General features: G+C 35.4%; 1 protein-coding gene across 2 annotated transcripts in view; it reads left to right on the top strand.

The window, feature by feature from the left end:
• The window catches only part of gfra1a (gdnf family receptor alpha 1a), an 82,646-nt gene that overhangs the window by 1,823 nt on the left and 66,358 nt on the right, over nt 1–14,465 (top strand). The window contains exons 3-4 of one of the 2 annotated variants that reach the window (XM_042736734.1): nt 63–146; nt 9,633–9,770. In XM_042736734.1, coding sequence (XP_042592668.1) covers nt 63–146; nt 9,633–9,770 — 222 coding nt within the window. The remainder of the gene's footprint in view (nt 1–62; nt 147–9,632; nt 9,771–14,465) is intronic. The other variant, XM_042736735.1, reaches the window with a different exon arrangement.

Below are 14,465 nucleotides of genomic sequence, written 5' to 3'. Positions count from 1 at the left end.
TCATAATTGATGTAGAATTTAATTATTGGTATTTAGTCACATGTTATTTGTTAATATTACAGGGAATGATTTACTTGAGGATTCTCCATATGAGCCTGTGAACAGCCGGCTTTCTGATATATTTCGACTTGCTCCCATCTATTCAGGTAGGATGTGCTTTTTCAATCTACTTAATTTGTTTTAACAACAAGTGGATCAAATAAAGACTGTTGGTTTGTTTAAAACCGGTATGTGGAAAAAGACTTTGATTTGGTGTAGTTTAACCAGTGGCAATGGTATTTTCTCCGATGTCCTACTTGTTTTCCTCCCTCTCTTTCCTCTATATGCCCTTGTGGATGCATGCTATCTTCTGGTCTCTGATCCTCTGGATCTTGCATGGGGAGATATAGTTCTGAATGTTCATGGTTAGTGCTCAATGAACCATTATAAATGCTGTCCACTTCTGCCAACTGTAGGGGAAATGCAATAGTTTGGTCCGGAGATGCAGCCGATGCAAAGTGTTGCTGATGTGACAGTAGCATTTGAATGTGTTTTATTTGGGGGAGGGGCTACAATGAAGTTACTTTTTAAATGTGGCTCGGGATACTGAGGCATGTGTTTCGTAAGGGTTGCAGGGGTTTGTGTTAATCTGGCCTGAGATGCTGGATGCTGGCTTGGATCATCCTCTAGGTGGCAATGTTGTTCCCTACTTCAGCATGGAGAGGACCCTAATAAAAAAAAAAGAGCGCTGTCAAAGGTGTGCACAACAGATGGTGACAGCAAAGGTTTAACAGCACCAGACGAAGTCAGATTGAAAGTTTTTATTTTCTGCAACAACTTATTTTCTTAACATTAGACAGAAAGGGTAAAGGAAGAAGAACAACACTTAATTTAATTAACAACTTGCATTAAAATATTTTTTTAAATGCTTCTTGAAATGCATGATTTATGAGTGATTTTTGAAAGAGATCAAATAAAAAAATATGTATAATTAAATATTTTATATGAATAAATATGTTCTAATAATTTTTTTTATTAATAAATAATGTTTAAAATAATAAATTAATATTTTGGTAACATTTACCTATAGATAATGGTTACTGTGTGAAAGGGTGTTAATGACTGACTCCCAGCTGTTACAGATTTGTAGTAAAAAAAAAAAAAAAAAAACCTTAAACTTGAGAGGAAACTTAAACCTTCCAAATGCAATGTCACTGGTAAGTCATGTCAATCAAAATAATGAAAGCGAAGAACCACAAAGCCTGGGTAGAGCTTCCCTTAGGGAACCGGAATAAGGTGGTAAACACCACAGTAATTAAAATAACATGTACCTTGCTACTTTTTCCTCACGCTCTCTCTCTCTCTCTCTTTGTGGCTGCGAGTGCAGAAAGTTACGGAAGAGTGCTCTAAATCTGAGGGTGCTACTTATTCCCAGTTGGAAAGCTTTTTATGTTGATTGACGGCTGAGTTCCACGGCTAAGAACAGGCCAAGCGGAGAATCAGTTCCCCACCTACATGGGGATTTATGACACAGACACTGAGACAAAGCAGACTATAGCCTTGGTGTCTGGGAGTAGTAGGTCACAGAGTTATTATCACTCCCTTCTTAACAGTTAGAAGATTAAAGATGAACTTTTGTTTTAATTTAATTTACATGTTTCATTTATTTGGGCTGATTTAGTTACATTATGTGTTTGTTTTAATGTGGTGGAGATGTGGTAACAATAAGGGAGTCTGAATGTCTCAGCAATATAGTTATGCTTATGATAATTTTGGGCACTTACAGAACTGCATCTTTATTTGTCTGGCCAGTAACTGAACTTAGAGGACCTTTGAATATAAATTTCAATACCTAATTCCCTATATAATAGTTTACATTGATACTGTAGTTTAGAAGGAGTGAGTTTGAATTTGTTAGCTGAGTGTTACATAATTAATTTATGTCACCTTAGATAATCATTTTTACAGCTATAAATCTCAGAACATGTCTGCACTTTTTACCATCATTGCATTTTTAAACAGCCATTTGTTTTTGAAATCCCACACTTTAAAGAAGTAAAATTATATGTTGTTCATAACATCACTGACAGCATATTTTAAAATAAATCTAAAATAGCCAGACACAAAATGTTATGTTAATCTTATGGTCTCCCTTTATAAAACACAGCTGTGCTCTATTGCGGTGTTGAGCCCAGTTGTGTGTTGCCTGTGAGAAACATACTGAGTCCTCATGAAAACTACCTCTCCCCCTGTCTGTTTTCCTGCCGAGTATCCTGCTGGGTTTTACCTGTATTGATGTCTGCTCTCCACTCGATTAAATGGCTTATTGAATGCTGCAGGGCTTCCTCTCCCTTGGGACTATTGCCCCTTATTTGCCTGAAGTGCCCTCATATGCCTGAATGCCAATAAAACAAATCCAAAGATGGGGTGACGCAGGGGTCAAAGTTTCTAGTTTCTATAGTAGAGCTGCTACAGATGGATTGGGTTTGCAGATGTGTCTCCCTCTGCTCATAAATGCAGATGTCTTGCTTCGAAATGGCCTGAAATGTCAACAAATAGGTGAGGACAGGGAAATTTAAAATGTTTAGATGGGGAGTTGACTGAGATCCCGTTCACCTGGCCTGAATGAAGTTTTTGGGTGTTTTTACATTTTTCGTTTTCCAAGTTTTGGCGGTTAGACTATTTAAAGGGATAGTCCACCCAAAAATTAAAATTCTGTCATCATTTACTCACTCTGGTGTTGTTCCAAATCTGTTTGTGGAACACAAAGAACATATGTTGAAAAATGTTGGTAACCAAACAGTTTCGGTTCCCATTGATTTCCATTGTACGGACAAAAAGTAAAATGGAATTTATTAGGAACTGGTTTGGTTAACAACATTCTTCAAAATATTTTCTTCTATGTACTACAGAAATAAAATCATACAGGTTTGGAACAACAAGGCTGAGTAAATGATGACTGAATTTTCTTTTGGGTGAACTATCCCTTTAAGAAGTCTAGCCAGAACACTGGCTTTCAAAATGCAACTTATGCTGGTCTTTTCAATAGTGGTAGCAGGTTTTAGGTGTGATTATACAAAACCTTAGAAAAGGGATTTCTCACTATAATACAAAACTGCAAGGAAAGGTTGTAAATAGAGGGAATTGGTAAGTAGGAGATAGTATGCTGAAAGTAGTGAGGAAAGCACCACGTTTCACAGCTAGTTTATTCACACTTATTTGGCACTCTCTTGTCCTATGATCTGAGTTGACTTTGCATTACCTCCACATCATTAGGCTTTATGCAGGAGGAGAACCGAGAGAAACTAAGCGCCTGAACACTCGGAGCACCCTTTACTCTCCTATGCTGAAACACTTTCTTTTTGTATCTCAGCAGTATCTGTTTCTACCATGTTCTGTTGCAGAATATCTGAACTCGGCAGTAGTAATTTAATCTTGTTGCAAGGGGAAATACAAATGCACAAGTTTAAAAACAAAAGCCATTATTGTCATGGAGATGCATGGTTTAAAATTGGGAGTTTGTTGATAAAGTCCTTGGCAATATCAGCCAGTTGTCATTTAGCATTCAGTGGCCCTGTGAAATAAATGGGGCCGGGGTGAGGGGGGGTGGGGGATGTGACACAAAGTGTAATAGCCAGTCTGCTATGCTGCTTGAGTTGGCTGGGCTGAAATTGCCTAAATGATGGGGTAGCCATGAGAAAAAGAACAGGACATCAAACTATTTCAGAAAGCATGGCTATGAATAAGGATGAGATGCTGTATAAATCTGTTGTTTCGTGGCCTCTCTGGAGTGCTTTTTGTTGTAACAACTGTTTGGCTGCTATTATTATGGAGATATGAAAGACATCTAGCAATCAGAATGAAATCTATCTATCTTTCCATCTCTGTATCACTCCTCTATCTAGCTGTCTGTTTATTTATCAACATTTAGCATGTTTACTTTGCATTCTAGCATTCCCTTTCCCTTTGGTATCAACTTTAGGCAGTGTGAGTGGTATGACCTTCCAAACTTGCTGCGCAGCACTTCAGAAAATCCCTATACTGACATGACGCTGTGAAGTTGTCAACACCTAGCTAGTGCCGGAGAAGCGCTCGGGTTAATCAGTTCCAGACCAAGAACACACTGTTTCACAGAGCACACTGGTCACTATAAACTCACCATGACAGCAGAACATGGACATAATTTATGTAAGATTATAATACAAGAATTATGTAGCGTGGGTTTTTAATTAGCAAGTATTTAATGTCGACAAAGACATGGCACTTCTGTGCAGTTCTGCTGTTTCCACACACTGCCAACCCAGCATTGCTCTCCGTTGCACAGGTGTTTGATACCTCTCTTGACACAAAGCACCGGAACTCTTTTCATTTCAGCGGGAGTGGGAGCACAGCACTTGGCAAGCTCTCCTTAAACGATTCACCCTTCGAAGTCAGTCTCCATTCCCCACTATAAAAGCTCTATGCACCGCGTGCTGTTCTGGGAAAGTCCATCACACAATTCCATCACAAAAAAAGCCTTTCATGTTGGCAACTGTACGTTGACCGTGTTTAAGCAGGGACTGTTAGTGCGGATCAAGCAGGCCAAGGAAGCATCAGGCTATCATTTCCCAGCTTCCCTCTCTCTATTTTGTGGGTTTTGTTCTGCTAAACTCTCTTCTATCCTCCTGGAGCGAGCTGCTGCTCAGGGAGACTTCAGCTATGAAAGCTAATCAATAGCGAGTCATGTTAAAATAGAAACTTGAAGCTGTGAGTACAAGAAACCATCGATTTTTTTGTTTCTCTCTTTTTCCTGTCGCCTTAGCTCTTCCGTTTAGATGGATCAGAGGAGTATCTGTCTGTTGCTAATGCTCAGGTATACAGTTGCAGTACAGTATAGGACATGTTAAAACTCAAGTGAAATGCAAAGCAATTACATACAAGTAGTCTGACAAAATCTCAAATGGCATCAGTGAAATCAGTTTTTCATGGTTTCAGGGAATTACATTACATACATACGTTTTAATCTATTCTTAACAACATTTTATTTATTTATTTATTTTGCGGTTTAGAAATGAATCTACATCAATTGGAAAATATTCATTTGATTAAAAATTTGTTAATAGCTTGGCTTTTTTGGAATATTTTTGGTAATATTAATATACAATGCCATTTTTAAAAGTCATTTATGTTACATATTTTGTGACATACTTTATACAATAAACTATTTTTTACTGTTTTGGGTCACAAGATGATGTCTAGCGTACGATCTGGGTTACAAAATTAATAGAAAGCCATTGATCTCGATTAACAGCGTTCCCCATTAAGAGATCAGCTCGCCCCTGTCAACACTAAGCTTGTTATTGGCTACATGCCATTGATGAAGTGTAGAGACGTGCAGAGAACATTTAGGGCTTTGATAGAGGACTGAGGAGCTCTTGAGGGAAATGTTAACAGACTGACTGTACAGCATGATGTCAACTAGATTTTATGTGGCATAGAGCTCATCACATAACCCCATCACATCCAGTCCACCATCTGTCTTTCATGCTTTCTGGAGGTCAAACATTCTCCTGACGGTGAGGGAGATGGTGAGAGAAAAGTGTAAACCTAAGAAAAGTGATTGATACCCACTGACCTTGACTTCTAACCTGCAGAGCCACACCGATGAAAAGAGAGATGAAAAAGATGATAGCATCTACTTTATGATGCAGAATGCTGATGTAACAACTCTGCCTATGCAATTAAATGCTTTGTATGTTTATTTTAGACTTTCAAAAGTTGTACATCACCAATATCTGATACTGAATATGTCTGTGTTTTAGCAACTGTAATAGCTGTGGCAGCATATTCAGCTGTGCTACCAAAGACTCTTGCAGTGAAAAGGTTTTTGCAGATTTGCAGTTTGTTGAAGTTTTTAGTGTTATGGCAGCCCCTGTTCACTTTCATAATTTATTCATGTTGTTGTTTTGTTCTCCTCTGAGGCACAGCATTGGGAAATCAAACACTCTCACTGATAACAGCATGAAAAACTAATTTCACTTAATTGTAAATTGTTTTTCTTCTAATGTTATTTTAAGTTAAATATGTTTGTGCATGTCTGTACATGTGTGCCAGTGTTATTTTAGAATTATTTCTATTATATTATGATATATAAAAATAATAAAATTTTATATTATATCATATACACTTTTTAAAATAAAAAAAAAAAAAACACCTAAAAAAATTATTTTTATTTCAGTTTTAGGTTTAGTAATTTAAGTACTTAAATTTAAACTTATTTTATTTCAGTTAGTTGCCAAAGCAACATTATTATTATTATTTCATGTTTTTCCATGTTTTTATAATACATTGATAAATAAAACAATAATTAAAATAATTATATTTTTATAAATAGTATTTACATTTTTATTGCACTTTAATTTCAATTACAATTTTTAAATTATTTTTATTTTTAGTGTTTAGTTAATACTAACAGCATTGATGTGTGTATATGGGTGCAATGACATAAATGTCTACTGTCCTACAAAGATGAAATGCAGCAACTACAACAACACTGAAAAAAATAAATTAAAAAATAATTGATTAAATTCTGATAGGTTGTTTCTATTAATTTGAGCATAGCTACAGTATAACCTTTAACTCATCTGTTATAGATCAGACTCTGAGAGACCCAGTTTAATCATTATTCAGATATGGCAACATGTAAAGTCACTGTGCTTGTCTTTGCATGCCAGTATGAATACAAAGAGCTGCAAAAAACAGAGAGCTCTATATGTTGTGGTGGTTGTGTGTCTTGCTTTGTCATTTGAGTAACGTACTACAGTTACAAGGGCAGGCTGGAAGATGTAAAGCTCAGAAGCCTGCAGGCTAATAGCGTAATCTAACACAAAGTGTTGACCGGGTGCTCTGGCGTGCCACCCCATGCTTTCCAAAAATCATTTAGTCAGAGGTGACCAGATCTAAGGCCTGCTGTGGTCTCTATGATTGAATTGAGAAGTGGGGGAGTGATTCATCATTGTTAATAGACACTGCTGACAGCTGGAATCAGTAGGGGCAATGTCTGTGCCAGCCACCACAGATGCATGCAAAATTTACACAATTACCACAGCAAAAAGTGCCAGTAAGGGAGCAGGTAGATGGGGCAACCACATAATTACTCTGTTTTTAAACAGGTGGGAGGGATGCACACAGGAGACAGTAATAAATGGACTTTTAGGAAGTAGTAATCCTGTAAATCACTCTGCAAGGATTTATAAACAGCTGCTATACAACTACACCAACACTTAAACTAAAAACATAATCTCCATTTTAGACTTCTGTGTTAAAAAAAATACCAATAAATGAATGAATAATGCTACTAATAAATGAATGAATAAAAAAATGGGCCACTAATCAACTCAACTTAACTCAAACTGTTATCCTGACAATGCAAGTTCTAATAAATAAACTATATTAAATGTTTAAAAAAAAAATGCAAATTAGAAGCACTTTATTAGTGGTCTCTGACTTTTGGACCCCAATGTTGGTAGTGTTGTCCAGACAGTTGAGAAATGTTGGCTTTGTCTGGAAATCTCTTGAAAATTTTAACTGTCGCTCAGAGTTTAAAGCCTTTCAATATAATGAGGAATCGGCTAGCACGATCTCACCAAGACCTCTGGTTCACCGAGGATTTGGCAAGCGCTTGGTGGGAAAGGAAATGAGAGGCTGGCAGGGCATGAAAGTGATAGAAAGGATAAGAAAAGTTGCAAATGAATGAAAGTTGAAAGCCATGAGGGAAAAGAAACATTAATACATGATTTTCATCTCAGCATGCCTCCGACTCTTCTAATCATGGCTTTGCTTCATGACCTACAATTGGACCAGACTAGACGCACAGCACTTCCTCTCAGAGCATCTCTCTGTTTTATTCTCTCTGTTCGTCTAATCACAGCTGCTCTTCACAAACATTCAGGATCTACAAAAAAATAAAAAATAATTAAAGAAAAAACAGCTGCCCTGGTATCCAGCTGTTCCTGGCTGTGTCCCAGTCCTACAAATTATCAACCCCCCTCACTCAAATCCTCTGTTGTGCTCTCATTTCACTCCTTTTTATGCTACAAATATAAAGTCAAGTATAAAGGCCTCCCACGATCACAGCAACATCATTAATTTACCATCAATCCTAGTCACAATAGTTCATAGACTGCAGAGTAAATATATTCTCATTGTTGCTATCAATTTGCTATTTTTAATGTTTATATATATATATTTTTTTAATTGATAGTTTTTACAAATACAGTAATAGTTTTTGTTAATATGGTTTATTTCATTTCTGCAGTTCTCATGTAACTGATTGCTATGGGTCTTTATGGGAGCGAGTATCTCAGCAGCAGTATCTTGGACTTTCTGTTGTTGTCTGTATTGCACCTCATCCAACAATCCGGACATACATTGTAAAATCCTTCAGTTGTTACCTTATGTGACACTGATCACTGAAGACTGGGGTAATGGTTAAAAAAAAATCATATATTCCAACAAAGTATTTAACCCTGACTTAAAATATATAATATATATTTTAAATTGTAATAATATTTCACAATATTGCTGTTTTTACTGTACTTTGATCAAATAAACGCAGCCTTGGTGAGTCTTCTTTCAAAAATCAAAAATCATACTGACTGAGCAGTTTATCCCTTTACATTTATTTCTGTTTGTATAACCTAATGTATTCATGTTGATTTAGTGGTTTTAAATTGTAGTTTTGACCTGAATAAAATTACCTCACCATTTAAGTAACATATTTTTTACTATTTTATTTTATTTTATCCCTCCAAGTGTAATACATTCGCCATGTTGGCATTGTCATGTGACTTACAAAGTCAGCCAAATCACTGTTCTGCACTATTTGACTTCTCTTACTCCTTTTCCATGGCCTCATGGGATAGCAAAGTATCCTTGTTTTTTTTTTTTGTTTTTTTTTTTCACATTCGGTTTCAGAAGCACTGCAGATTTGGACACACTGCTTTTGACATCCTATATAATATTTTATTAAGGAAGTACATATATTCAGATGCTGGGTTTGGACTTCCTGTGCTTGCTTTAGTTTTGTTTAGAACTATACTCCCATAATTCTCTTTTGTCTCACCTCTGCTTTATGTTGATTCCCCCGTTTTAACCTTGCCATCTCCTTTTCTTTGCCTGTGAATGGATCTTCTTCTCGTTGTTGTACACAGTCTTTGGGTCCTTTGGTCTGACTAGCTTCCTTATTCTTTTTGTTGGGTGTTCCAGGTTGTCAAATCCTTTTGTGCTTTTTCCAGCTTTGTATTATATGGCTTTAATCTTGTTTTTTTGTCTTCGCCTCCCCAACGTACAGCTCTTCGTCTTTGTGTTTAGCTGAGCATTGTCTGTTTCAGATGTGCTGTTAATTGCTCTGCAATGTGATTGATTGACTTTAAATGCAAAAATGACTTTCATTACTACGACAGCAGAAACATTCCATTAACAAGATCATATGTATCACAGTAGCATCTGAAGATCTGGAAAAACAGCTAGATTATTCTTCCTTTGCTAAATCCATTTAACAGAACCAATTAATATAGCCCACCGTATGTTCTTCCTAATCTCAGTTGCCATCCTTTAAAATAACTTTCACTTGACTAAGTGGAAGTTACTGAGTACAGTGAGTCTCTTTGCAGAGGGAGGGACTAATGGCGGTCCCTGGAGCGGTCCCATCACCGTGGCCCCAAGGAGAGGGTCCCAGGGCAGGTCAAGACCACTTGAACCTCAAGACCCCAGTAGAAACAGAAGGGCTCACCCAAACTGGGCTATTCTGGGTAAATACGTCACTAATACACACTGAAAACGACCAGAGTGCGTGGATGACTGTGCATGCTAATAACAAAGTGAAGCATTCTCCACTGTGTGCCATGATTTTGAGGTTTGTAATGTCTGGGATTTGCAGTCAGAAGGGGTTGTGTTCTTACTTTGCTGTAGGAGGCTGAGGGAATAGAAAAAAAAGGTGAACGGATTAAAAAAAATGTGATACAGTGAATTCTGTTGAACTGAGACAAGAATTATGAATATGAACCAATGCATAATGGCAAAGACACTGTTTAAATTTTGCATGGTCTTGCAAATAAGATGAGCAGACTCTTTTGCTTTTTTATACTATGAAAACATTTAGTTTCACTGACTTTGAGGGCATCATTTTTACATTTTCTTAAATACTAAAACGGAATACTACTAATGCAACTATTTGTAACAGATTTCAGTTCCATTAGTTATTTGTAACTGCAACCTAAACATATATTTTGCAATGAACACCATTACTGATCACTGAAAATAAACATGTACCGATAAAAGGCACAATGGGGTATCCATGAACTCATTCAGCTAAACAGGTAGCGCTGCCTACCCACCATCTGTTTGGTCACAATTTTTTCATATTTGACGCTTAACCACTTTTGTAAGTCACTCTGGATAATGTCTGCTTATTGCCTTAAATGTAAATATGAATTCAAATACAGTACAGTACACTCTAAAAAACACTGGGTTAAAAACAACCCAAATTGGGTTGTTTTTAACCCAACTGCTGGGTAAATATAGGACAGAACCCATATGGGGTTAAACTAACCCAAGAAGTTGGGTTATTAATTTTAACCCAGCAAATGGGTTGTTTTTTCTACCCAAAAATTGGTTATTTTTACAAAAATAATGGGTTAATTTGATTTCATAAATGGGTTATATTTTCAAAGGTAATTTTTATTTTTATTCCTTTTAAAATTAAATATACCACATGATAAACAAACAGGTCAACATTGTATTAGCTTTATTTTTACAGCATATTACACTTTGTAATTACACTTTACCTCAACCAAAAATTCAAGAGATCATACAAAACTAAAACAATAAAATTCCATTTATAAACAGCATTCAAAACAATTTCTTTCATTTTTATGGTTTGCCTCTGTAGTTGAAAAACTGTAAATGTTTTAAACATTTTTTAAAAATCATGAACTCCAAAAGAACCTCAAGGTTTAGTAATACATTGTTTAACAAATAATTCATATTATTTTTAATCCATATGCACATGAAATTAAAACGGCAAATGTTTTAACATTTTTAAAAATTCATGAACTCCAAAAAACCTCAAGGTTTACGAAAAGTTTTTTTTTTTTTTTTTTTTTTTTTTTTTACAAATAAATTGCATTATTTTTAATCCATATGCACATGAAATTAAAACTCTAAAATACTGTACCTCAAGAACAACTGTTTGTTACAAAGCATATTTGTTTTTAGTCTACATTATGAACCTGTTGTTTTTAGTCTACAAAATGAACAAAAATAAAACTATGAAATACAACGTATTGGCAGTAAAACATTTCTACATAAAAATGTAATTGATAATCATCAGTATGTGCACATAAAGTAATACTCTTCCTCAAGCAATAAAACAGTTGTTTATACAAAAAACAAAACAACAAAAAATCTCATGTGCAAATAAAATTAAAACTAAAATGCTACCTTGTGTACTTGAACCACTGTTTGTTCAAAGAACCTCTTATCTACTTGCAAGAATGTAGTGCAGAGTGTAAAAATTTCACTGTTGGGGATTCACTTCCCTCCAACTCATAAATATTTTGAATAAACTCCCAACTATAGAAACACTGTTTTGGGTAGTTTACATCAAAAACATAAAACGATTTGAAGCATACATCTACTGCCCCAATGAGAGTGCTTTGCTCCAAAGCTTCTCCTGCGAGGATGACAAATGCCTGCGAGTCAATGTGTCCATTTTCAAGGGACAGGACATAAGGGTAAGGTCTTGATGCTTCAGCCTGCTGGAGGTACTCCACCATATTTGTTCCAACCTAAAGGACAGATAATGCAAATGAATAAAGGTGCAACAGAATGGGAGTCTTGGGGTTGTGGGTATGGGTGGTGGGTTGGGGAGTCAATCCAAACTGTTTATTCAATCAAGCAGTCTTTAGAAACAATAGGTCTTGTATAGCCAGAGCTTTGGATGAGGCAAAATACCTGAAAATTATTACAGCTTGATCTGGCCCACTTTGACAGAGCCACTGACAGGGATGCAAAGCAAGTCAAAAGAGTTTTGATAACACTTTACAATAAGGTTTCATTAGTTAACATGAACTAAACATAAACAATACTTCTACAACATTTATTAATAATGTTAATTTCTACATTTAATATTCTGCCCTACAAAAGCAAAAGACCTAAACTCGCTAGAGTGTGAAACTGAGAAAAATGACTAAACGATTTTTTATTTGTCTAGCCAAATGAATTATAGTTAGGACACTAGAAATTTGTCAATTAGATGTTTTAGTAATGAAAATTATCTACATTAAAAAAAAATTGTGAGCTCAGACTTGATTTTTACCCCTATTTTGAAGTTACTGTACTGTATTGTACAACAAAAGAGCAATGATATACAAGTGCTATAACAAGTCTCAGTTACACAGTTAAAAATAAAAGTGCTTAAAAGGTTCTTCACAGTGATGAACCACTTTTGGTTCCACAAAGAACCATTCAGTAAAAGGTTCTATAAAGAACCATCTCTTTCTTACCTTTTTATAATCTAAAGAACTTTCTTTCGCCACAAAGAACCTTTTGTGAAACAGAAAGGTTTCTCAGATGTTAAAGGTTCTTTATGGAACCATTTAGATAACAAAGGTTCTTCTATGGCATCATGAAGCAACTTTATTTTTAAGAGTGCAGCTTAACGAAGTACACACAGCAAGTCTTTTTTTTTTAAAGAATATAATTAGAATAGAGAGTGCTAGAGTTAGAGGAACTCTATCCTATTATAATTACTATTATTTAATAACTATCTATTCATAATTTATCCAAGATACATTATAAATTAAATTACAAAGTTCTTATGGAGCATATCTAGTTAACATGTTATTATATATAAGACTGGAATAACGATGTTGGAAATTCAGCTTTGATCACAGAAAAAAAAAAAATGTTTTTAATATATTCAAATAGCAAATATTAATTTATTGTAACAATATTTCACAACATTACTCTTTTTGCTGTATTTGGATCAAATAAATTACTTAATTTAAAAACATAAAAAATCATGCCGATCCCAAACTTTTGAATGGTAGTGTATTCAACCTGGTAAAGTCATTAAATGATTGAAGTAAATTTCTTGAGTCGTACTTACAGGTTGAATGTCAATGAAAGCTTTTTTGCTTTCATCAATGCTGGGCCGGACTGTTTTTCTGCCAATTTTGTAGGGTGGAGGTGGAAGCAAAACAGGTAACAGCTTTAGTGCAAGATTTCCCTTTGCATCTGTAGGAAAATAATATTACATTCATCAACACTACTAAAAACAGCAGCGAGCTGTCATTTAGTAAAAACTAATGTAGAATATAGGGCCAGATTTACTAGAGTCTAAAATCCCATAAAAGTGTAGACTGAAGTGTAAAGTTCTGCTGTTGATCCACTGACAATGTGCAAATTTAAGAACACAGACACATAATGACCAACATATCCTACCAAGAGCAGCAAAAATTAAAAGCAATGTTATAATGTCTTTGTCTGGCATTCTAAATAAATGAGATGAGTGGAGGAAATGCTGCATCTCCTAGCAGCAATTATTGCCAAGCACAAAAATGGGTTAAAAAATATAAACTACCACAAATATGCAGTAATGTTAGTTGCAAAAATAATGTCCCCAATTTTTCTTCACTGCATTTCTTTAGTAATCCTGACAGTACTATGCTGCAAGCTATTAGTAAATCTGGCCCATAATATCAAAATGGTGTAGAAACATTTTAACCTTCTGTCATTTCTTCAGCTGTACATGGAAGCTTTGCTTCTCGCTTCGCAAAAAGCAAGATCCTGTCAGTATACCAAGGGAGCCATTTTTCAAACAGTTTTGGAGATGCATCTTGATGTAAAATGTGAAAGTCCTGTGCAATCTAAAAGCAAAAATAACAAAAAAAACTTTTCTCAAAAAAGACTAAATATAACTCATGTTACCATATGATAAAGACAATATGTTAACATACCATGCCTGGGGTAGTTAGCCGAGGAAACTCATGGAGGACCTCAAACATATTTTTTGAGTTGTTTGCCCTCATCCACTGCGCCCTGTACAAGGCAGTTTCTCGCATGTACTGTTCCACTTGGCTGATGGGCTGAGTGTTGTTTCTCAGCCATTGTTTAATTTCCTCAGCTCTCTCTTCAGATATCGTTGATTCTACTGGACAAAGAAATAACAATGCTGTTAATCAAATAGAGGCTTACGAAAAAATTAAACATATAAAAGGATTAGTTTCCATAAAACAGAAATACTCTTCAGAGCTTTTCAACACTTTAACTAGTTAATCCTGGATGTTTCTAAACTCCATGCAAACTGATTCCCGAATTACACTGCTTAACATTTCACATTACTCATAATTTATTCAGGGTCAACAAATAATACTGGGTATTCATAAACTGGCATTTTACACTGTACATTTCTAAACCACGAGTTAATGTTCTTATTTGCATAT

The sequence above is a fragment of the Cyprinus carpio genome, chromosome B13 (assembly GCF_018340385.1).
Source record: "Cyprinus carpio isolate SPL01 chromosome B13, ASM1834038v1, whole genome shotgun sequence".
Classification (NCBI taxonomy): domain Eukaryota; kingdom Metazoa; phylum Chordata; class Actinopteri; order Cypriniformes; family Cyprinidae; genus Cyprinus; species Cyprinus carpio.
This window is presented reverse-complemented; position numbering and strand designations above follow the sequence as displayed.